At 46.6% G+C, this 23959-nt stretch overlaps 1 protein-coding gene and 1 long non-coding RNA gene across 2 annotated transcripts; one reads left to right on the forward strand and one right to left on the reverse strand.

Moving 5' to 3' along the window:
• Positions 1 to 4863: 4863 nt before the first annotated feature.
• On the forward strand, positions 4864 to 14424 carry HPX (hemopexin). The gene is made up of 10 exons (XM_043481379.1): positions 4864 to 5021; positions 5390 to 5460; positions 5552 to 5623; positions 5795 to 5916; positions 7791 to 7941; positions 8642 to 8854; positions 9117 to 9224; positions 13586 to 13716; positions 13798 to 13960; positions 14081 to 14424. Exons 1-10 carry the CDS (start codon positions 4945 to 4947, stop codon positions 14350 to 14352), a joined length of 1380 nt encoding a protein of 459 aa, XP_043337314.1. The 5' UTR covers positions 4864 to 4944; the 3' UTR covers positions 14353 to 14424.
• Positions 14425 to 14540: 116 nt separating this feature from the next.
• LOC122449598 lies at positions 14541 to 22473 on the reverse strand. The gene is made up of 3 exons (XR_006271977.1): positions 22413 to 22473; positions 15640 to 15941; positions 14541 to 15003 (listed from the first exon to the last, which is right to left on the reverse strand). It is a non-coding gene; the product is annotated as an uncharacterized LOC122449598 (long non-coding RNA).
• Positions 22474 to 23959: the final 1486 nt, after the last annotated feature.

Genomic DNA, 23959 nt, shown 5'->3' on the forward strand with positions numbered 1-23959 from the left:
GAGACTTGTGTTTGATCCCTTGGTGGGGAAGATCCCCTGGAAGAGGAAATGGCAACCCACTCCAGTATACCTGCCTGGAAATCCCACGGACAGAGGAGCCTGGCGGGCTACAGTCCATTGTGTCGCAAAAATTGGATATGACTGAGCACACACAAAGACACAAATTCAGAGGGAAGTAAGAATGGACTGTGCAGGAAGGCCCGTTATAGACAGGGAAAATCTTGAAGGAGTTGGTTGAGAGCAGCGAGCACTTTGGGTACCTGGAGCTGCATCCCAATTCTTCTAAGTCCAGAGACGAGAGAGTCGCATCTCTGCTGCCTGGAATGCTCAGCACACGCAACATTTATGGAAGTGAGAAGTAACCGGGATGAGAGAACTCAGTGGCAGAGCAGGCTGCACACAGCCAGTCCAAGGGACAAGTAGGGCAGTGTCCAGCTTAACTGCAGCCCTTGGTGACACCAGAGGAAGCTCTCTCCATGAAGATGTTTGCAGGCACACATTCACACTCCCTTAGGGGGAAGTCAGAGAGCTGTTGGTCAGGAGGGTTGGGAAGAAAGACTACATGGTAAGTAGGATGGTTGGATAATTCTGGGCTTGAATTCCCCAAGAAATCAAGCAAGGGACCAAGGTCCCTACACCTGCTCGGGGCAGCGGAGATTTTCAGAGGGAGGGGACATGGCACTAGGGCCCCACAGCGAGGCTGAGAAGTGTGAAAGGGAAAAACTGCGGGGAGCTGGTTTCAGGGAGGAAATCTCTGGGGCTGTGGTTGCAGGGTGGGCATGCACTGATCCCCAAGGCCTCCAGGGGGCGCTCAGGCCCAAGTTTGGGCTTGCGCTTTGTCCACAGCCCAGGACACAGTGCTGGGAATAACTCAGGAAAAGCAGAAATGGCTAACATATCCACACCTGGGTTCTCAAGTGGCCTCTCAGCCCCTGCTCAGGAGGTGAACTCTCACGCGAGCTGCCTTCTGTGCAGAAGACTCTGCTGGCCTAGTCCCTGAGTGGTTGGGGGGGCGGGGAGGTTGAGGCGGTTGGGTCGAGGGTGGACGGGAGGAGAGGAAGGCTTCCAATAATGCCATCTAAACCACCTTCGAGTAGACAAACAAATTAGGAAACAATAGTGGAAAAGTGCCACAGATCAGTCTTCCGTGATAGGTAGACCCAGGGGTACTGTGATGGGGACCAGAGCTGTGTGGGAAAGAAGAGGCCAAGCTGGTATGTGCTTGGGTTGTGTGCTGTCTCCCAGCAGAGGGCCCTGCTCGGCCACAGGGGAGGCTGCTCCTGGGCCAGAAGGTCCACACAGGGCCCTGCCAGTACTAGTGAAGACCCTCATGGTGGCTTTTCCGGGGGGTGTTCCCGCTCAGTGTGAACACTTCAGTCTCCCCAGGCAGGCTCAGTGAAACCTGTAGGACACATGGACACAATTCTGGAGCTAGAGATGGCTGTTGAGGGGTTGGCGATGAAAGGTCCCTGGGTGCTCAAGGAGGGCTAATCTCAGGAAGGTTATATAAGATTTTAGAGGCTGAAGACAAGGAGAAGGGGAGTCTGGGAGTAGCAGCCCCCAGTGCCCAGCAGCTGGGAGGAAGCGGGCCCCAGAGGAAGGGTCAGAGATACCCTGCAGTGGGAGAAATGGGTGTCGGGTATCTGCTGAGGGAGTCGAGGTGCTACCCATGCTGCCAAGGGCCTGAGGAGTCCGGCTTTGTCCGCTAACCTCAGGGGAGGAACAGTGTTAACATGACAGGTTTTCATGGTAAGTCAGGAGAGGACGCGAAACCTGATGGCACAGGCCTGGTAACACGTTCCAGGGCTCCCAGAAATCTCTGTCTTCCTGTCAGGAGGAAGCTTTGCAGAGTAGATAAGGGATCTGAGGCCTTTGCTGAGGTTATTTAAGGGGCTGTCAAGGGCATCTGAGAGGGATCAGGGGCCCTTCAGGCTGGATTGGGGAACAGGGATCCTGGCACCGCAGCCTGGCCCAGAGCTGACTGTTCATATTTGTCTCCTGCAGCTATGTCTCCGATAGAAACAGGTAGACCCCAGTGAGTGCTGAAGATAGCAGATACTAGAGATAGCAGAGCTGAGAGGAGGAGAGGAATGTAGGGCTGGACACCGGAGAATGAAACAAGACCACAAGATGAAGGTCAGTGCCATGGAGACCTATGACCCCTAGATCGCAGTATGTCTCCAAAATAAAATACCGCCAATCCTGATATTCTCCTTACCTGGGAAGGAGAAAAACTGTCATAAATTTGGCAACATTAGTAACACTATTCAGTACTTGAAATTAATGTTTTTCATTCAATAAATATTTATTTAACATCTATTACATGCATACCAAGTTTATTGCACTTTGCTTTATTGCACTTCACAGATAGTACTTTTTTTGCTGTTGTTACGAATTGAAGGTTTCTTGCAACCCTGGGTTGAGCAAGTCTTTTAGCACATTTTTTCCAACAGCATTTGCTCAGTTCATGTTGCTGTGTCACATTTTGGTAATTCTTGAAATATTTCAAACTTTTTCAGTTTTATTATATTTGTTCCAGTAATCTATAATGTTACTATTGCAAAAAGATACAATCCCTTGAAGGCTCAGATGATGGCTAGCATTTTTAGCAATCAAGTGTTTTTAAATTAAGGTATAGAGGCTTCCCTGGTGGCTCAGTGGTAAAGAATCTACCTGCCAATGCAGGAGACACCGATTCTCAGACCCTGGTCTGAGAAAATCCCACATGCTGTGGAGCAACTAAGCCCTTGTACCACAACTATTGAGCCTGTGCTCTGGAGCCCACAACCCGCAACTACTGAGCCCTTGAACCGCAACTACTGAGCCCACACACTCTAGGGCCCGTGCTCCACAAGAGAGTAGCTCCTACTCTCTGCCACTAGAGAAAAACCCACACAGCAACAAAGACCCAGCACAGCCAAAGATAAATAAATTATTTTTAAAAATTAGGATATGTACTTTTTTTGATCTAATGCTATTACATACTTAATAGACTACAATATAGTGTCATTATAACTGAAACTCCAATTCTTTGGCCACCTGATGCGAAGAACTGACTCATTGGAAAAGACTCTGATTCTGGGAAAGATTGAAGGCAGGAGGAGAAGGGGACGCCAGAGGATGGCATCACCGACACGATGGACATGAGTTTGAGCAAGCTTCGGGAGTTGGTGATGGACAGGGAAGCCTAGCATGCTGCAGTCCATGGGGTTGCAAAGAGCCGGACACTACGAAGCGACTGAACTAAACTGAACTTTAAAAAAGCTAATTTACTTATTTTTAATTGCTCTGGGTCTTCATTGTAACACACTGGCTTTCCTTAGTTGTGGTGAATGGGGGCCACTCTCTAGGGGTGGTGTGCAGGCTTCTCATTGCAGTGACTTCTCTTTTATTTGCACTGAGAAACCAAAAAATGTGTGTTACTCATTTTATTGCAATATTCACTGTATTGCAAGGGTCTAGAAACAAACTCGAGGTATCTTTGAGGTATGCCTGTACATGCCCGGTACTAGTTTAGGTAGAGAAAATATAATGGTACAGGAATTTCCCTGCAGTCCAGTGGTTAAGACTCTACCCTTCCAATGTCTGGTCGGGGAACTAAGATCCTACACACTACATGGCGCAGCCAAAAAACATTTTAAAAATTAAAAAAATACATAATGGTACATAAGACAGGCAAATCAAAACTAGCAAAGAAAAAAAAACATAAACAAGCAGAAGCTAAAGCATAAACAAAAAAATAATTTTAAGTTTTATTAAGTAACATAAAGGAAACCAGCGAGATTCAGAAATAGCTAGATGAGGTGGACAGGAAAAGCTTCATTGAAAAGACAGCATTTAAGCAAGAATCAGCTATAAATACTGTGAAACCCCAGTACAGTTTTATTTATTCTGTGATAGGTAAACAAAGCACTTTCCCCTTAAGATAGAAACTATGAAGAAAGTCTAATTACTAGTAGGTCTCTCTGAAAGAGACACCTCCTCCAGCCCTTCCATCCCAGGTGATTTTTGCAAAGCCTGTGGGGGTGGGGGCGAGGGTGGAACTTGGACTTTCAGCAATGGTGAAATATTATTGACCAGCCAAGGGCAAAGATAAAGAGACTTGGGAACGCCCCCAACAGGTCCCTGATGGAGCTTGGAAGAACCTGTTCTCTGAGTAGTTCTAAGTTTGTTTGTATGTGTATGTGGTTATTAAGTATATGTACGTGTTAGTGTCTTTAAGAGTCTCAGAGCTGGGCTTGGCACAGTTCACAAAAATGTCACTTTCCTCTTCTCTCCTCCTGCGTTCTTCAGGTAAGTCCAACCACAGCCAGGTGGTCCTCAATCAATCTACCCCCTTCTTACCCTTTATGGGTACCCAGACCCATCAACAAGGTGAAGAGTTGAACATCAATGGCCTGCTCAAAAGTCACTGAAGGGCTTTGCTCTCGACATGAAACGATCACAACATTGTTAATTGGCTATGGTGAAAGTCGCTCAGTCGTGTCCGACTCTTTGTGACCCCATGGACTGTAGCCTACCAGGCTCTTCCTCCCTGGGATTTTCCAGGCAAGAATACTGGAGTGGGTTGCCATTTCCTTCTCCAGGAGATCTTCCCAACCCAGGGATTGAACCTTGGTCTCCTGCATTGTAGGCTTTACCGCTTTACCGTCTGAGCCATCAGGGAAGTTTTAACTGGCTATACTCCAATATAAAATAAAAAGTAAAAAAAAAAAAAACGTCACTGAAGGGGGATGGGGCCTCCTGCCGGGAAGAGTTAGTCTTGGACTCAGATTTCTGTTCAGACCCTGACCTTATTTGCACTGATGTAATCAGCCAATATTGGCATAGTCTTGAGAGATCTCGTTCCCAGCAAGCCTGGAGGTGGGGGTAGTGCTGCTGCCTTCTCTATATAGGGGGTTCAGCCAGGTGCCCAACACTGTCCTGGGGCCTCTCCAGCTCACCATGGCTCGGGCACAGGGAGCGCCAGTTGCACTGTGGCTGTTGGGCTTGTGCTGGTCTTTGGCTAAAGCCCACCCTCTGTGAGTGAAGCTGAGGCTGGGGAAGGAGGACCAGGGTTGGGGTTAGAGTGGGATAGGGCCAACTTTTAGGTCTGGCGTCTTGGGACTTCCCTGGTGGCTCAGACGGTAAAGCATCTGCCTAAAATGCAGAAGACCTGGGTTTGATCCCTGTGTTGGGAAGATCCTCTGGAGAAGGAAATGACAACCCACTCCAGTAGCCTTGCCTGGAAAATCCCATGGACAGAGGAGCCTGGTAGGCTACAGTCCATGGGGTTGCTGAGTCGGACACGACTGAGTGACTTCACTTCACTTCTTCAAGTCTGGGGTGAGGCGCTAAGGGAGAGCGGTTCGCTCCTGTGGAGCCAGACAGCTCCGTGTCTTCTCTCTAGGGCTAGAGCTCCTGAGCTGGGGCACGGAGTTGAAGGTGGGAATGTGGCCAAGCCGGATCCAGACGTGACGGGTGAGGCCCTGACTCTCTGCGTCTGTCTCTCTGCTTCTGCATTGTATCCCCTTACGGGTCTTTCACCTGCTGTCTCCCACCTCCTCCCCAGAACGCTGCTCAGATGGCTGGGGCTTTGATGCTAGCACCCTGGATGAGCATGGGAACATGCTGTTTTTAAAAGGTAGGAGGGGCTGGGATTGGGGCATTTGGGACCTCAGACTTGGTCCCTTTCACGAGGATGTATCCTGGTGGTCTTAGGAATTATTTAAGAGCATCACCCATGGCTTCCTTGTAACTATCTCAGTAGGCCCAAAGTTTGCTCTGGGTCCCTCAATGACTGTGTGTTTTGCAGGGGAGTTTGTGTGGAAGGGTCATGCCTGGGCCCGGCAGTTAATCTCAGAGAGGTGGAAGGATGCCCCCAGTCCCGTGGATGCTGCATTCCGCTATGATCAAAACAGTGTCCTTCTGATCAAGGTACGACTAGACCCAGGTCAGGGCCAGGCCAGGAGTGCTGGAGTCAACACAAGAAACCCTCCCCCAGGTGGCCCTTGCCAACAGGTTCCAGGTTTCCTCCTCCTGGGCCTTCCTTTCCTGAGAAAGGTCAGGCTAGGAGTGTGTGTGTGTGTGTGTGTGTGTGCATGCGGGCCTGACAAGCACCACATCCAGTGGCTCTTCTTCAGTCCTAATCTGCGTCCACACCTCTCTGCTACTCCTCAAGCTGTTGACCATCCTTTCCTTCCTAGAAATTCTTCCTTGGCTTCCATGACCCCGCATCTGGTCTCCTTCCTATGGTTGCCAGGTTGTTCACCGCACAACGGTACCTGGCCAAGGGGTGAGTGGAGGATGAAATCCAGCCTACTGTGCTCATCAGGTCCCATGTCCTGGCCCAGCTTGTGTCTGCTCCTTCTGGGCACCTTCTCCTGACTCACACAAAGATGCCGCGTGGCTGGGTGGCCCTCACTGCTGGCCTTGTTTTCCCTCCTGCCTCCTTTCCTGCTCTTCTCAGCTTCTCATCCTGGGCCACTTCCTGAATGTTCCTTGGGGATCCTTCCCAGACTTTCCATTCACCCTCCCTGGGTGATCTCAACCACTGCCATGGCTCTGAGACTCTCCACGTTGTGGACACCAGATATGGATCTCTCCCCAGAGCTCCAGACATTTCTTTGCAATTTCCTGGCTGACATCTTCAACTGAGATGTTCTGTAGACACCTCAAATGCAGCGCCCCCCAGGCAGAACGCAGTATCTTCTGTACAAATCCCTCTCCTCCCGAGTCCCCTGTTTCAGCAAATGGCACCACCACGCGCTGCATCCTGTAAGCCAGGTGCACATGGGTCACGAGACCTGGCCCTTGCTTATCTTTTCAGGTTGATCTCTTCCCCGGCCACATTCACTGTGTGCCAGCCAGATGAGTATACTGTGTACATGCTACTCCCTCTGCTAGGGAGGAGGGGCTGGGAGTGGGGCATTTGGGACCTCAGGCTTGGTCCCCTTCACCAGGATGTATCCTGGTGGTCTTAGGAATTATATAAGAGCATCACCCATGGCTTCTTTGTAACTATATCAGTAGGCCAAAAGTTTGCTCTGGATCCCTCAGTGACTGTGTGTTTTGCAGGGAAGTTTCCACACTTGTCTACCTGGAAAATTCCTGCTCAGTTTTGAACACCTGGCCCAAATCTTCTCTCCTCTGTGCAGCCTTCTAGGAATTCTCTAGGTTGACTTAGGCACCTCTCCTTTATTCCCAATGCACTTCACATGCCTCCACCTTGGGGCTCACATGGCTAGGACTCAGTAGGGGCTCACTTTCTGCTTTTATACAGTGAAAAAAAATGAAGTCCTTGAAGGCAGAGATAGAGTCTTGTCACCCCTTCATGACCAGTGCTTCTCACAATACCCGGCATATGGTAGTCATTCAGCAACTGTTTCTTGAGTGAATAAATGAACAAATGAATGTTTGAATGGGTGGATGATTGCAGGATGACTGTGGATGTGTTTGCCAAAACCAACTGTGTTGCAGATAATTGTACCATGGGAGTGCTAGTTGTACATAGTCAGATGTGTGTGTGTAGTAACAATGATTGGATTTGCACAAACTGAAGGTGTATATTTGTGCAAGGGGTCAGCACAGCTGATCAATTAGGGTTAGGGTTAGGGTTTAGGGTTAGGGTTAGGGTTAGGGTTAGCTGGGTTAGGGTCAGCACAACAACATCCATTGTTGTCCACAGATGGATTGAGAGTATGGGGGACTGCAGAAGAATATTATGTTAAGTGCAATAGATCAAAGGTGTCGTGTGAGCAGAGTGGCAGTGTCTGGCGTGCATATTAAAAATAGTGTGCTTTTGTGTGTAGGGGGACAAATTCTGGGTATATCCTCCCGAAGAGGGGCAGGAATACCCAAAGTTGCTCCAAGAGAAGTTTCCTGGAATCCCATTCCCACTGGATGCAGCTGTGGAATGTCACCGTGGAGAATGTGCTAATGAGAGTGTCTTCTTCTTCCAAGGTCAGTGCAGGCTGGAATAAGAGAGGGTGGAGTAGTGGTGGGGTGGTGGTGAGGGAGGTTGTGGTAGGGAGGGTGGTGCTGGTAGAACCATGATATGGTTTCCCAAGAAAGAGAAATAGAGAAGCTAATTAAGGTCTACACAGTTTAAGTTGGGGAAGTAAGAGGAAGTCATTCTGGGGAAGTTAACTGGATATAATTCTGCAAAAAGGCCCAATTGTCCTCCATGACCCTTAGGACAAATCTATGTTCTTTAGAATCATAGACAAGGTTCTTCATGACCTTACATAGAAGGTTCTCCAAGTCCCTCCAGCCTATTGACCCTCCAGCCTTTAGTCTCTCAATCCCTTCCCTTGAATATGAAGTCCCCCAAACTCTCTGCTATTCCCTAGACACCCAATTTGCTTCATGCTTTAGGCTTCCATCTCCCACTCTTATCTGCTTTGTAACTCCTTCAGATTTTAGTTTAAGTATCACTTTCTCTGGGAAGTTTTCCCAGACTCTCCCCACTGCCCTTGCTGAACTGATCATGTATACTTTGCTGCTGAATTTTGTCATATGACTACTTTCCTCAATTCTTTCCCTGCTGGGCTGTGATCTCCATGTGATGGGGACCACATCTGGTCCATCCTGGGGCCCAGTGCAAGCACAAGGGAGGGCACAGTCTCGCCTCACCAAATGCTTGTTGGTTGATTGAACAAAGGCAACCACACGTGGTTCTGGGACTTCTCTACAAGAACCATAAAGAAACGTCCCTGGCCGGCCGTTGGGAACTGCTCTTCGGCCATACGATGGCTCAACCGCTACTACTGCTTCCGGGGTAACAAATTCCTGCGCTTTGACCCCGTCAAGGGAGACGTGAATTCCAGTTATCCTCGGGATGTCCGAGATTACTTTATGCCCTGCCCTAATAGAGGTGAGAAAGCCCCAGCCCTGGGACCTCTGGAGACATGCCCACCTTTCCTGAGTCTGCAAATGCCATACACCCCAGCTCCTACCCTCACCTATGGAATGATACCTTGGCCCTTGCCCCAGCCCCACTTCCATTCTGGCTCTTCCCAACTGTCTTCATATGGGGAAGACCTGCACCCCCAATACACCCAGTGGTTTCTTCCACCTCAGACCTCATTCTGACCTCTTGCTTTCGTGTGTTCTCCCTTGCTTATTTCTCCCCCAAGGCCATGCACACAGGAATGCAACCCAGCATGTGGATAAGCGCTGTAGCCCACATCTAGTCTTGTCTGCATTGCTGTCTGACAACCATGGTGCCACCTATGCTTTCAGTGGTAAGAGATGCCCTCCAATCCCCCATCTCTGTCCTCCATACCTCCCAACTCTTTCCTGTGTGCCTCTCATCTCTGAGATATTTCCTCCATTTTCATCATTGTGCCCCATGTGAACGGCTCCCATCCTTTCACCCTAGCATGCTCCTTTTCACCACCTCTCATTCCCTCAGATGCATATGGTCCAACCTATCTCATTGTCCAGGCCTCTAACTTCTTCCACCTGTCTGCCTCTCAGTACTATCCATGCCGGGTCTGTCTTTCTGGACCCCCTGAGCCTATGACTCCTCATATTCCCTTTGCCCCTGCATGTCTCTGACCCTCTCCCCACCCCCCTACCTCAAGCTTATCCCCAGGAGCTCCATCTTTTTCCAGGTGCCTGGTTCCTATGTCCAGGCCTCTGGGCACAGCATTACCTGGAAATAAGATGTTCCCATTGCTGAGAATCAGCAAAAAAGCGTTCAGTTCCTTAGATATTTAAGCAATAGCTTCACTAGCTTGATGAGATTTCTCCCCTGAGTGACCAGGGGAGACCCATCTCCCCAGACCTGTGCCATTAATTAGTAAAAGCCACCTAATGCTACCTAAGGATAAGTCTTGATCTATACTTGAGGACAGCTCTAAGAGAAAGAGTGACCTACCACATTACACTCTGCCTAAGACATACGTATGACAGGATACAAGTGTGAAACCATGGTTTAGAATACAGCAGAGTGAAAAATCCTTCCTTACTCCTAACCCCTGAACAAATCTGATCAGATGTGACTACCAAGCTGTAATGAAAAATACACAACCACAAGCAGAGCATATCCCCATAACAAGGGGGATATATAACATAACAGCATATCCCCATGCTGTAATGAGAACATAGATCTGTGATGAAACACACACCCACAGTGAACAAGTAAACCTGTACTGAGAATACGTGCCAGAGTAAGAACACATACATATCAGGAGAATACGCAGCTATGGTGACAGCAAGGCACCACTGGGAGAACACACACACAAAGTGAGATCGATAGAAAGACATGGAGATAGAAACACTAAGAAAATAGGGCTACAGGGACCCCACAGAGATAGAGAGAGAACACTCACCCATGGCGAGATCGTGGAATCTCAAGGCCATGTGCGCATAAACAGAATGCAGCTGAAATCCTAAATCAAGAGTATTAGAGATGTTCCATAGCTGTTGAGAGAACACCGTCATGTTAAAAATACCCAGCCAGGGTGGGAACTCACTATGTCGGCAAAAACACCAGCCGTTTTTGACCCAGCCATTCAGCAAAGGGCCAGTTCTCCCCTCCATCTTATTGAAAAATCTCTTGTCTCTACCTCATGATTTCTAATCCATTCTTTCTGCTTTCCCAACTTTGGCTCACACATGGACCATCATGTCCTCTCAACTTTCTCTCTGGTTATGATCTTTTAGCCTCAGATACAACTGATAACTGCCCCGGTTGCTCTTTTTCCTACTGGTTTTCCAGAGAGAGAATGGGACTGGCCCAGCCCCATAGTTTTATTCCAGACCACATTAAAGTGGCTGCTGGTTGGCCTCTGCATTGGCCATTGATGGACTGGGGGTTCAGCACTTGTTTCCTTTGCCCAAAGAGCAGCATAGCTCTGATTCTCAAAATAGGAGCCATGAGCAGGGTAGATTCATCAGGAGGGAAAGGTGGACATGTGGTCACTGAGACTTGCCTGGTTAATACACACAAAGAGAGCTTGTGGCTGCATGGGGAACATCAGCTATTTATCAAGCACCTGATAGGCACTGGGTATTGTTCTAGCCACTGGGATACAGTGATCAACATGGCAGACAAGACAATTACCCGCATAGAGCCTGCTGGAGGGAGAGAAGATGATAAAAAAAAAAAGGGAGAAAATAAAACAGAATACTTTCAGGCAGTGTTAATAGCTGTGAAATGTCCTGGGAACATTAGAATATTTCTTATTCCCAAATACCATTTGAAGCTAGTATAAATGGATTTGTGAGTTGCTGATATTTTAAAATATAAAATAAAAAATGTTAAATGTCAAAAAGCTGTGAAGGAAATAGGACAGAATAATTGGATAGAGGTGAAGAGAATGATGGGCCCCTTCTCTGAGAGATGATTTTTAAAAAATATTTATTCTTTTTATTATTTGTCTGCACCAACCTTAGTTGCAGCATGTAAGATCTTGTTCCCTGACCAGGGATCGATTAAACCTGGGTTCCTGCATAGGCAGCATGGAGTCTTAGCCACCAGACCACCAGGGAAATCCTGAAGAGATGACTTTTGAGCTGAGATTTCAGTGATAAAGAGAAATTAGCCACATAAAGCAATGGAGGAGAAGCATTTTAGGGAAGGTGAACAGCAAATACTTTGAGGAGTCAAGAAAGGAGGCCAGTGTGACTCAAACGTTGGGAAAGAGCAGATGAGTGACTTGAAAAGAGGGAGAAAGGAGCCAGATCACATGGGTCTGGGAATTCCCTGGCTGTCCAGTGGTTAGGACTCTATGTGTTCACTGCTGAGGGACCAGGGTTCTGTCCTTGGTCAGAGAACTAAGATCCTGCAAGCTGTGCATGGACCAACCAAAAAGTAAAAAGATTATATCATGGGCCTGGTAAGGATTTTCAACTGTAAAAGGAAGCCAGGAGGGGATCTTGAGCTGGGCCATGATCTGTTCTTAGTTTTTTAAAAGATCATCCTGGTTTCTTGTGGAATATAAGTCACAGAGCTGTAATTGTATAAGCAGGGAATCAGGCGAAGAGTTTTCGTAGCTGTCTGGATTAGAGGTTATGACAACTTGGACTGGGATAACAGCACAGAGGTGGTAAGCAGTCATCATGATGTATTTTGGAAGTCGAGTCCATAGCATTAACCAATGCCTTGGATATTGGTCAGAGTGGGGAAGGGAAAAGAGAGGTTTCAAGAATGACTTAGCTTTGGGGGACTGGGAAACTAGGTGACAAGTGGTTCCTTTTACTAAGATTAGAAAAGACTAGGGCAGAAGGTGTGTGTTTGGTGGGAGCAGAAATGAGTTTGGACACATTAGGGTATTGGTATCTAGTAGCCTCAAATGGACATGTCAGGTAGGCAGCTGAGTTTGAGACTGACACTCAAAAAAAGGTCCATCAGAAGTGAAGAGAACAGATCAAAAGTCTTCAGTATGCAGATGTGGTTTAAAACCCTGGACTAGGTAAAATCACCTAGAGAGTGAGGGCAGATAGAGTGGAGGCCCAAACTAGGGGATTCTAATGTGAGATGCCAGGCTGAAGAGGCATCAAAAAGGAAGAGTCTGGAATAACAGGAGCCAAAATTAAAAAAAAAAATTAAAGGAGGGAGCTGTGAGCAGTCAAATGCTGCTAAGAGGTAGAGTAAGAAGAAGACATTAGATTTGGCAAGTTGGAGGATACTTAACCCTGAAGAGAGAAATATGGCAGAGGGAAACAGGAATGTAAGTGAAGTGGACTGAGGAAGGAAAGGTAAATAAAAGTTTAGACAATTTCTTTAGGAAGTTGTTATGAAAAGGGGAGAGGAAAATTAGGGGGCTGGTCTGGCTACTCCCTCTGTCTCCGGCCATCTCCAGGGATTAGAGAACAGAGCCCGTGTGAGAACACCCAGGGGGAGCTTGCTGGGGTCTTCCCCTTTTTTTTCAAACTTTTTATTTTGTATTGGGGTTTAGATTCTATGTTGTGATAGATTCAGGTGAACAGTGAAGGGACTCAGCCATACATATCCATGTATCCATTCTCCCCCAAACCTCCCCTCCCATCCAGGCTGCCACATAACATTGAGCAGAGTTCCATGTGCTATACAATAGGTCCTTGTTGGTTATCTACTTTAAATATAGCAGTGTTTTAGGTTATAGGTCCTTGTTGGTTATCCATTTTAAATACAGCATTTCTAAAAAGAAATGACTCAAATGAACTTACTTACAAAACAGAAAGAGACTCACGGACATAGAAAATGGACTTATGGTTGCCAGGGGGAAGGGACAGTTAATGAGTCTGGGATGGTCACACACGCTGCTTCCCTTTTAATTTCTGGCCACCGTCTCACTGTAGCACCTCCTCACATGGACATCTGAGATGCATAAGGAGCCCCCACCAAACCTCATAATGTTGGCCTGATCTAGCAACCTGGCCACTCTTCTCCAAGCTTGCCCTTCCATCAGGCCCCTGCTGCCTCCAGTTTCATCAGGTCACAATGCTTAACTTTTCCAACCACTTGTTTGCTCTACTTTCTCACCTAGCCTCTTCCCTCTTGGCCTCTGGATGCACTCTCTCCTCCCTCTTGGGACTCACCCCTGCATCTGTCACTTGCCTCTGCATGGCCTGACCTTTTATCACCAGCACTAGAGCTCCCTCTGCTACCCCACAGAGAACCACTACTGGCGTCTGGACAGCAGCCGGGACGGGTGGCATAGCTGGCTCATTGAGCATCTGTGGCCCCAAGGTCCCTCAACAGTGGATGCTGCCTTTCTCTGGGATAATAAGCTCTATCTGATCCAGGTGTGTGATGGGAGAGAGGCCTGAGGTGGAGACTGGGGAGAATACCCTGCTCTGTGTTGATTAATGTCCTTTGTCCTCCAGGGTACCCAGGTATATATCTTCCTGACAAGGGCAGGCTACACTCTCGTACAAGATTATCCAAAGAAGCTGGAGAAGGAATTCGGGAGCCCTCACGGGGTCAGCCTTCATTCCGTGGATGCAGCCTTTACCTGTCCTGGATCTTCTCGGCTCCACATCATGGCAGGTGAGGGGCGTCGGGTGCTGAGGGGTGGTTGGTTCTGTGCTTCTCCATCAGGGCGTGAGAAAGGCCAGGTGCAGATCCCTGTGACGTGGAAGCCATGTTACATCCGGTTTCTCTTCCCAGGCCAGAAGCTGTGGTGGTTGGATCTGAATTTAGGAGCTCAAGCCACATGGACAGAGCTTCCTTGGCCCCATACGAAGGTCGATGGGGCCCTGTGTACGGAGAAGTCTCTGGGCCCCCACTCGTGTTCCGCCAATGGTCTGGGCTTGTACCTTGTCCAAGGCCCCAATCTGTACTGCTACAAAGACGTGGAGGAACTGAGCAAGACCAAGGACCTTCCCCAGGCCCAGAGGATGAACAGCCTCCTGGGCTGCGCTCCCCCCCAGCACTCCTGATGCGAGTCTGGCCCGGCTCCTCCTCCCCATCTCCTCACAGTAAAGCCACAGTGCTTCTTCACTTGAATCAAAGGGCCCTGGTTGTGGAACAATCTCACTTCTTTGAGTTGAGAAGCTTTTAACCTCTCTTTTTGAGGCTCTTAAAGCTACAGGAGGTAAGGGAGGGGAGGGCTGAAGGACAAACCTCATTTCTTTACAGGTGATTCCTGAATCCCAGTCATAAACTGGCTCCAGACTATCATCACAGACAGGGGAACAGAGGGGAGGGAGATGTCAGAGGGAGGGGATATATACAGGTATATATATATCATTATGACTGATTCATGTTGTTGCACAGCAGAAAACACAACATTGTAAAGCAATTATCCTCCAATTGAAAAACAATATTAGAAAAAAAAGAGAGGGGAACAGAGAAAAAATGTAGAGAAAGGAACCCCTGTGTTTGCACAGCAAGTAAGAAGCAGAGCAGGGACTCTGCCCTGCTAATAACGGACCACACCTTGGCCCCAATGACATCAGGAAAATAGGGCTGGAAGTGGCTACGCTTGCACCAAGTGGGCTGGCCCAGCGCTGCCGTGAAGGGCTGTGAGTCCTCAAACTGTAGATCCAGGGGATTCAGGCAGCATCACAGTAGAAGATGAGGCTTGGTTGCTGTGAGTCAGGCACAACAAATGGAATGAAAAATGAATGTTTTCACCTGCCTGAAGCAAGCTGGGAAAATGCAAGAAGGACTGACTCCGGGACCTGGCACTATGGAACACATTTTCAGAATGTCACACAGCCTCATGGGCATCCTGTTGGCTACCTATCAGTCCCCTGGGTGTTTGCACCATCTAGGCCAGCAGTGTCATCTGGGTGGAGGTTACAGTGGTTTGTTCTTTTCTGGTCATAAGCTGACCAAGACTTTAGGGTCCAAACTTACTGACAACCATTTGATTGGGGATTGGCCTGGACTATAGGGTCTCGAGGTGAGACCATTTTCTTCCTCTACCTTTCCAAGTCACCTGAGGTTGAAAACTTGTTTTAGGCCCCCCAAAAATAGCCTCAGACTCTAGCAAGGGGACCTCACTCTGAGCTTCCATATGCTAGCCTCAGTGACCTCTTCCATTAAATGGGCACAATACTAGACACTTCCCTGTGACAATGAGTATGGACTCAAATCCACCTCTTGGATTCACTCCAGAGGATCCTTGGAAGGACAACCACACTCTGGTCCATGGTCCCTCCTGACCTGGTGGCCCCATCCTCTGTGGGGATTTGGAGTCTAAGAAGAGAAGACAGACAAACCTGGCACTGGGAGGCCAGGCCATAGCGTGGTTCCCAACAGGCACCAGGCCCTTGTTGTTCAGGAGAACTGCCTCAGGTTCCTTTCCCAGGCTCAGTGGCTGGGAAGAGAAGCAGGTGATGAACCCAGGCCCATTAGATCATGGTCCATCCAGGACTTGAGTTTGGCTAGGACTGGAAACAGAGATAGGGGCCAGGCACCAGGGCGGCAGGATCCACTTCCAAGAAGTGTCTTGAGTTTTCCCTTTGATCCTTGAAGATGTCTGGATGGTTCTCCTCATGGGGTTGGCTTCTTCTCCTTCAGCCTGAGGGGTGAAGACAAGGCCAGAGTCTTAGTTCTGGGTCTCATCCAGTCCATGTGCCACATCTGGGGCCAACACTGCATCATGCCAGGATGCCTAGAGGTGTTATAAACAGTTATCCAGCAACTCTGGTATTGGAGGCTAACTTCCTCCTCTACTGAAAAAGGAGGACTAAGTCTCCTCTTTCTTCTCTTCTCCCATCTGCTTTGTTGAAGGGAAGCCTCTAAGCTTGTGTCCAAGGAACTTTCAGAAAAGGTCAACTCATGATTCTTCCATCCACCCTCTTGGCACCTCCTATGCTCAGGGCATTGTGTCAGGCAGTAGAAAAAAAGATGGGATGGACAGTTCCTGCTCCCAAGGTCTGCCACTCTACACAGTTGGGGCAGGTGGGGGAGGTTGAGGGGGAACACAGACAAGGCATCAGATAAATGCAATAGAGTGAGACAGAAATTAAGATGGAAGACAATATATGACAATGAAATAAGAGCCAGCAATACCTGGATGGGGAGCAAGTTAGGAAAGCCTTTATAGCTGAATTTTAAAAGATGAGTAGAACGTATGCAGTCCTTTCAGTTCAGTTTAGTTCAGTCGCTCAGTCGTGTCTGACTCTGTGACTCCATGAATCACAGCACGCCAGACCTCCCTGTCCATCACAAACTCCCGGAGTTTACTCAGACTCATGCCCATCGAGTCGGTGATGCCATCCAGCCATCTCATCCTCTGTCGTCCCCTTCTCCTCCTGCCCCAATCCCTCCCAGCGTCAGGGTCTTTTCCAACGAGTCAACTCTTCGCATGAGGTGGCCAAAGTATTGGAGTTTCAGCTTCAGCATCAGTCCTTCCAATGAACACCCAGGACTGATCTCCTTTAGGATGCACTGGTTGGATCTCCTTGTAGTCCAAGGGACTCTCAAGAGTCTTCTCCAACACCACAGTTCAAAAGTGTCAATTCTTCAGTGCTCAACTCTCTTTATAATCCAACTCTCACATCCATACATGACCACTGGAAAAAACATAGCCTTGACTAGATGGACCTTTGTTGGCAAAGAAATGTCTCTGCTTTTTAATATGCTATCTAGGTTGGTCATAACTTTCCTTCCAAGGAGTAAGCGTCTTTTAATTTCATGGCTGCAGTCACCATCTGGCAAATATATATTCACTGCCTGCTATGCACTACCATGCCTGGTGCATTACAGACAGAAGAGGCAACACAAGCAAAGAAGAGCCAGGAGTGGGAACCACAACTACTCAGCAGGGCTGAGTACAGGGGATGAGTGAGAGACTAGTTGGAGGTGAGGAGGCTGGAGAAGGAGCCAGGGGCTTCTCAGCTCATAGGGGGCTTGCCTGTCAGGCTAGGAAGCTTGGATTTTGTCTATCTTTGGGGCAATGGAGACCTACTGAGGGATTTTAGACCAAGGAGTCCCCATACTTGATGAGATTTACATTTTAGAAAGATGACTCTGACTGTTGCAGAGTGGATTCTAGGTGAAAGGAGATCGCTGTGGCTGTGAGAAAGTCACTGAGGAGGTCAGTGCTGAGGTCCAGGTATAAATCATGGAGGCCCAGACACTGGTGCAATGGAGACGAAGAGAAGCAGGCAGATTAAAAACCATTTAGGGGATTTCCCTGATGGACCACTGGCTGAGACTCCACATTCCCAAGGCAGGGGGACTGAGTTCGATCCCTGGTCAGGGAGGTAGATTCCACATGCTACAACTAAGAGTTCGGATGCAACTAAGTCCAACTAACACCTGGTGCAGCCAAATAAATTACTTAATTAAAAAGAAGACATTCTGTAGGACTTGCTGATAGACAGGATAGGAGGGTGACAGAGTGAGAATTTCACTGCCAAACTCCTCCAGGGCCCCTTTTCCTGCTCATCATTGTGCCTCTTCTTCCCAAACTTTCCACGGTGCCCTCTCAAATGCACATTCCATGGTCAATAAGCTTCTCTATATTCTTTACACACTCTGTGGTTAATATGCTTCTCTCTTTCTCTCCAACAAAGAGATCGAGCTCTGCCCCAGGGACTTCTTCCTTCCCCTGGAGCTGTCCCAGTGGAAGGGAAGCAGCTCAGGATTGGCAAGACTCCCATACACACCTATGCTATTTTCTTCCTCTTTCTATGCATGTTAAATTCTTTTCTTTGGCATCAAGCAAATGAGCCATAGTATCCTTATGGCTCTCATCTACTAACCTCCTGACTATGTCCTCACTTACTGAAGACCCTACTTCAGTCACCCAAACTCAGACCCTAGTCCTCATTCACAACTGCTCCACCTGTGAAGAAATTCCTTAAATTCCAGCACCCTCCTACCTTTATCCTTCTTCATTCTCTCTCACTGCTCTCTGACTTTTTTCCCATCCAAATTGAACATCAAGGTTGACCAACTGAACAATTTTCTTAACAATGGCTTTATTTCTCTGTTCCCTTTAACTTCTATTTAATCTAACCATGGAAAAGAAAACAACAACAACAACAACAAAAGCCAACTTTAGGGCAGAGAAAGAGTGTGAGCTTGAGTCAAACACGTTTGAACTCCAGTCCCAGTTGGCCCACTTCCTAACTCTGTAGATTTGAGAAACTCAGCCTTTCTGAGCCTTGTGTGTGGTGTATATGTGTATGCAAAATAGGAAAATATGTATCAATCACTGTTTCATAAGGATAGAGAGAGCACTCTAGATATTCAAGTAGAAGAGGATTCTTTTTTTTTGCATTTAAAAAATTACTTATTTTTAATTGGAGGATAATTGTTTTACAATGTTGTGCTGGTTTCTGCCACACATCAACCTTAGAGGAGGATTTAACAGCAAGAAATTTGTAACAAAATTGTGAGGGAGGTCTGAAGAAGCATAAAAAGGAAAACAGAGTTACCCAGAGACCAGGAAACTACCACTGGTCTTGACTTAAAGGAACAAAAGGCAGAAAAGGTATTGCCCAAAGAACAAGGAGGTGGAACCCACAAATCTGCACTGGGTGCTAATGCAGCTAGAGTCTGTATTGCTGATGCTGCTGTTAACAGCCTCCCTGTTTGCTAGGGTGGAGCCACTGCTCCTGAATTTCCTCCTGAAGAGGCCCTGCCAAAAGCAGAGTGACTCTTTCCTTCCTCCCACCTTCTTCAAGCGAGGGTTCCCACTGGCACAATCTAACTGGAACAAAGTGACAAAGGAACCTGAGAAATGTGGTTTTCAGATCTCCAGCCTTGTTGGTACAAGGGAGATTACAGAACAATGGATGTAGGGCTGAGTACCAATAGGCAATATTGACCTCATATATGTGTCATAACTCTTGGTTGCAAGCTATAAAACCTGCCTCAAAGTGGTGTAAACAAAAAATATTGATCAACTTATGTGACTTCAGGAAAAGGTAAACAAAGGTGTTAAATGGAAGTTATCAAGCATCTGTCTCTCTCCATCCTTTAGCTCTGTTTTTTTTACATTGGCTTCATTCTCAGGCAGGCTTATCCCTTTTGGTGGCAAGACAAGGACCAGGCTTATATTCTACCAGCACCACTAGCTCAAAAGTTGAAGGAAAATTCCTGGAACTGAGTTTAACTGGTTCAGATTAGTCATGTGCCTATCTCTGAATTGATCATTTTGACTTGATCCTGGATAACAGCCCAGCACTGAAATGGGTTGTCAAGTTCAAATGATTCCCATCTGAACCCCACAGATTAAGACTGGGGAGGAGATGGGTCCTCAAAGAAAACTGATGTGCTGTTACCAATTAGAGGAGGAAAAGATGTTGCACTGGTAACAACAAAGGCAACAATAACTCGTTTGTGACAGGATAATACTTATAAGGTTTTCCATATTCTCCATCCAATCCTCCTTCCCTTCCTCAGCTAGAGACTTCAGAAATATTGATATCACTAGGTGTGAAATGCCTTAATCTCTTGCCTGGCTCCCACCTTATTAATTATCCTATCTACCCTCTATCCTCACCCCAACCCTTCAGCCTATAAAGCTCAGGTGTCCAATTCTATCTGAGCCCTTGATCCCACCTCCTCTCATCACCTCCAGGATCTCAATCTATCTTTTATTTTTTTTCCTTTCCTTTCAGATCTATCTTCTCTCCTTGGTATCCTTCTGTAGTTTATACCTAGGTGGCACTAGTGGTAAACAACGCTGCCAATGTAGGAAATATAAGAGATGCAGGCTTGATCCCTGGGTTGGGAAGATCCTCTGGAAAAGGGCATGGTAACCCACTCCAGCATTCTTGCCTGGAGAATCCCATGCACAGAGGAGCCTGGCAGGCTATAATACATAGGGTCACAAAGAGTTGGACACGACTGAAGCGACTTAGTATATATGCAGGCACACAGACCATATTCAAGTCTCTGTCATCTTTAAGGGAAAAAAAAAGATAAAACCAGAATCTTCAACTTTGTACCACTTTTCAGCTACTGTCTATTCTTTCTTCCAACTTTCTTAAAGAGGGGTCTGCACTTACTTATCCTACTTCCTCATTTTCACTTGCTTAAGTACTATTGTGGCATTGTGGCTTCTGCGTCTATTTTCTGCTAATATAGATCATACAGGGATCCATGACCTCCATATTGCCAAATTCAAAGTATGCATTTTTTGACCTTGACCTGCTGGAAATCTTTGCTGCATTTGATGCTGTTGATCACGTCTTCCTCCTTGAAAATCTTTCCTCCCTTGGATTTCTTCCATGATATTGCTGCTGCTAAGTCGCTTCAGTCATGTCCGACTCTGTGCGACCCCACAGACGGCAGCCCACTAGGCTCCTCTGTCCCTGGGATTCTTCAGGCAAGAATACCAGAGTGGGTTGCCATTTCCTTCTCCAATGCATGAAAGTGAAAAGAAAAAGTGAAGTCACTCAGTCATGTCCGACTCTTCGCAACCCCATGGACGGCAGCCCACCAGGCTCCTCTGCCCATCTCTCCTAATCTTCTCTTATTCTCTGTTTCTTCTCCGCTTTCCTCGAGCCTTCTTTTCCTCTGCTGGCTTCCAAATACTAGCATTCCCAGAGTTCAGTCCTCCATCCTTTTCTCATTCTCTACTTGGTCTTCCTAGGAATGTACTAGAACAGTCCTGTCGAAGAATGGTGTTGAGGAAGTCCTTTCTAGACCTAGCAATTGACTTTTGAGATCCACTGCATATAATATGTAGTAAGATTTTATTCATGGATTTCCCAAATGATAACAACCAATCTGAAGAAAGAGGGTTTATTGTATCAACTACAAGAAAAATTACAATATCAAAGCAATATTTACATGTATTAGTAGAAAAGGTCATCTTTGCTCCAAAAGTGTCTTTGCTGCTAATAGGGTTGCAAGCTCTATTCTTCCCTATAGGTGACTTGGTTGCCAAGTCGCCTATAGGTGATACAGATGTTCACCAGGCTGATCTATTTAACCAAACAGCATAAAGTCAGTACTCCTGGTAAATGAGTCTGGGTGGATTTGCTTCTAATTAGTTTTTCCTGGTAAGTTCAAGGTAATAATTTGAAAAATTTGCTGCCTCAGAGGGACCAACATTGGTCAAAAGCACACAGAGTATCTGAGATGGCTCATAAGCTACTGGTTGTTCTGGAAACCATCAGAAGGGGGATGAGATACAACATAGAAAGGATGGATGAAGGGTACAGGTTGACTCCCCACCAATCAGGAGGCTTTGCAGAAGTAGAAGAGTAGGGTTTCAGGAAAACTGTGTGTGGATCAAACTGCACTGTATGTATATCTTTTTTTTTTTTTTAACAGCTTGGTTACAGCTCAAAGTTTTATTCAATAAACAAAGGATAGTACACCTCCTAGGTGTGAGGGTGAAGAGGGTGGAGATCCCAAAGGAGAGGCCCATATGTACATCTTAACTGCACTGTATGTTTGCATCTTAACTAATTAGATGCCTCTCCCCATCTTCACCATCTACCTGTGACTACCTGAAGAGACATCCCTGGATATTACAGCCATCCTGCTTACTGGGATTGGCAAGACAAGTATTCTAGTGGGCTGTCTGTAAATGGGTGCTATTTCTGGTCTTTTTCATTTGCTCAAGCAGAAATTTGGAAGTCATCCTTTCCTTCATTCCACCTTAGCCAATCAATCAATTAATCACTAATTGTTGAGTTCTTTCTCCTGAATATTTATTATGCAATCCTCTCCATCCCTAATCCCACCACTATAGTCATCTCCTAGACTACATCAATTGCTTTCTAGCTGGTCCTCATCCTGCCAATTTTGCTCTCTTCCTATCTATTCTCTACTTAGCAGCCAGAAGTGATCTTCTGAAATGCAAGGGTGGAACTTCCCTAGCAGTTCAGTGGTTACAACTTTGCCTTCCAATGCAGGGGGTGCAGGTTTGATCCCTGGTTGGGGAGTTAAGATCCCACATGCCTCACAGCTTATATACATATATATATATATATATATATAAAACAGAAGCACTATTGTAACAAATTTAATAAAGACTTTAAAAATGGTTCACATAAAAAAAATCTATTAAAAAATTTACCTCTTAAAAAAAGAGGATTGACGCTGAAGCTGAAGCTCCAATACTTCTGCCACCTGAGGCTGGGAAAGATTGAAGGCAAAAGAAGCGGGCAGCAAAAGGATGAGATGGTTAGACAGCATCACCAACTCAATGGACATGAATGTGAGCAAACTCCAGGAGATAGTGAAGGACAGGGAAGCCTGGTGTGCTGCAGTCCATGGGGTTGCAGAGAATCGGATACAACTGAGTGCCTGAACAATGACAACGATGTAAAAAAAAAAAAAAAATGCAAAGGTGAATGAACATGTCCCTCCCCTGCCCCAAACCTTTTGATGATTTCCCACTGTCCTAAATTAAAGTCCCAAACCCTAAGCCTAACACCATGGTTCTCCTTGATTTGGCACCTGTCTACCTTTCCAGCTCACCTCATGCCATTCTTCTACATTATCACACCCATCCTGGCCTTCTTGTACTTCTCCTTTGACTTAGAATCATTTTCTCTTCTCCTGGATGACCTCTCTCTTTTTCACCCTTTCCCCTCACCTAAGTGCCACTTCCTTGTTAAAGTCTTTCCAAATGTCCCCAGGTAAAATTTAGTCCACTCACATAGTATTCTGTAGATTTCCTTCAAAACACTCATCACAATTCTAATCATATATTTAGTATCACTTTCCTTTGTTATTCAAGCTTCATGAGGGCAGGGACTGAATCTTGTCTCTTGACAAGTTCCTAGCACCAAGGACAGTGCCTCCCACACTATAATTATTTATTGAGAGAGAATTATCAAATGAATGAGGACATCTTTCTTCTTTTGAGTAACTCTTACTCATCTTTCAAAGATAAAAGTCATATGTTATACCCTCCAAGTTGGGTGACAGTCAAATCTGATTCATCTTTGGGACCCTAGGACCTAGCCTGAGGCTTGGTACGTGGTTGGTATATAGAAGTTTGTCAAATCATAATAAACTCTTGGCCAGGAGTTGATAATTTCCGAAGTCAAATGATGGGTATATGAGAGTTCATTATACTATTCTGTTATCTTTCTGTATATATTTGAAAATCTCCATAACAAAACGTTAAAAACATTTATATTCACCTCAAGTCAAGTGAAAGTGTAGTCAAATATGATCTTGAGACTTCTGGCTTAGGCAAGCAGTAGATGGTGATGCCACTCACTGGGATGGATGAAGTGGGGCTGCGTCTAGTCGTGTGTGTGTGTGTGTGTGTGTGTGTGTGTGTGTGTGTTCTCAGATACATGTACTGGAAAGGATTCTTTTTCATCCCAGTGAAACTTCTTAAAAGGCAAAAAAATAAAGGGGGGGGGTTGTGAGACAATGAGTTTAGATTTTGACATTTTTAGTTTTAGGCACCCCAAAGGCATCTTCAGTCAGTTGCTCAGTAGTTCGCAGGTACAATAAATTAAACCTCTGCCTTAGAGGAATGAGTCAGGGGTGGGTTTCTGCATGGTGACACTCCCTCTCACTGGCTTTGATGGCCTCTGGGCCACTGACCTGACCAGTGGGACTACCCCACTATCCAGGGAGTCTGCAGTGTTGAGCTCCACCATT

This window comes from Cervus canadensis, chromosome 11, assembly GCF_019320065.1.
Source record: "Cervus canadensis isolate Bull #8, Minnesota chromosome 11, ASM1932006v1, whole genome shotgun sequence".
NCBI classification, from domain to species: domain Eukaryota; kingdom Metazoa; phylum Chordata; class Mammalia; order Artiodactyla; family Cervidae; genus Cervus; species Cervus canadensis.

What these genes read in the sequence shown, in the direction of transcription:
- HPX (XM_043481379.1), top strand. Translation starts at nt 4,945, where the DNA reads ATGGCTCGGGCACAGGGAGCGCCAGTTGCACTGTGGCTGTTGGGCTTG. An exon ending in GAGTGTCTTCTTCTTCCAAG is followed by an intron (nt 7,942 to 8,641) that starts GTCAGTGCAGGC and finishes GATTGAACAAAG; the next exon opens with GCAACCACACGTGGTTCTGG. An exon ending in TCGGCTCCACATCATGGCAG is followed by an intron (nt 13,961 to 14,080) that starts GTGAGGGGCGTC and finishes TTCTCTTCCCAG; the next exon opens with GCCAGAAGCTGTGGTGGTTG.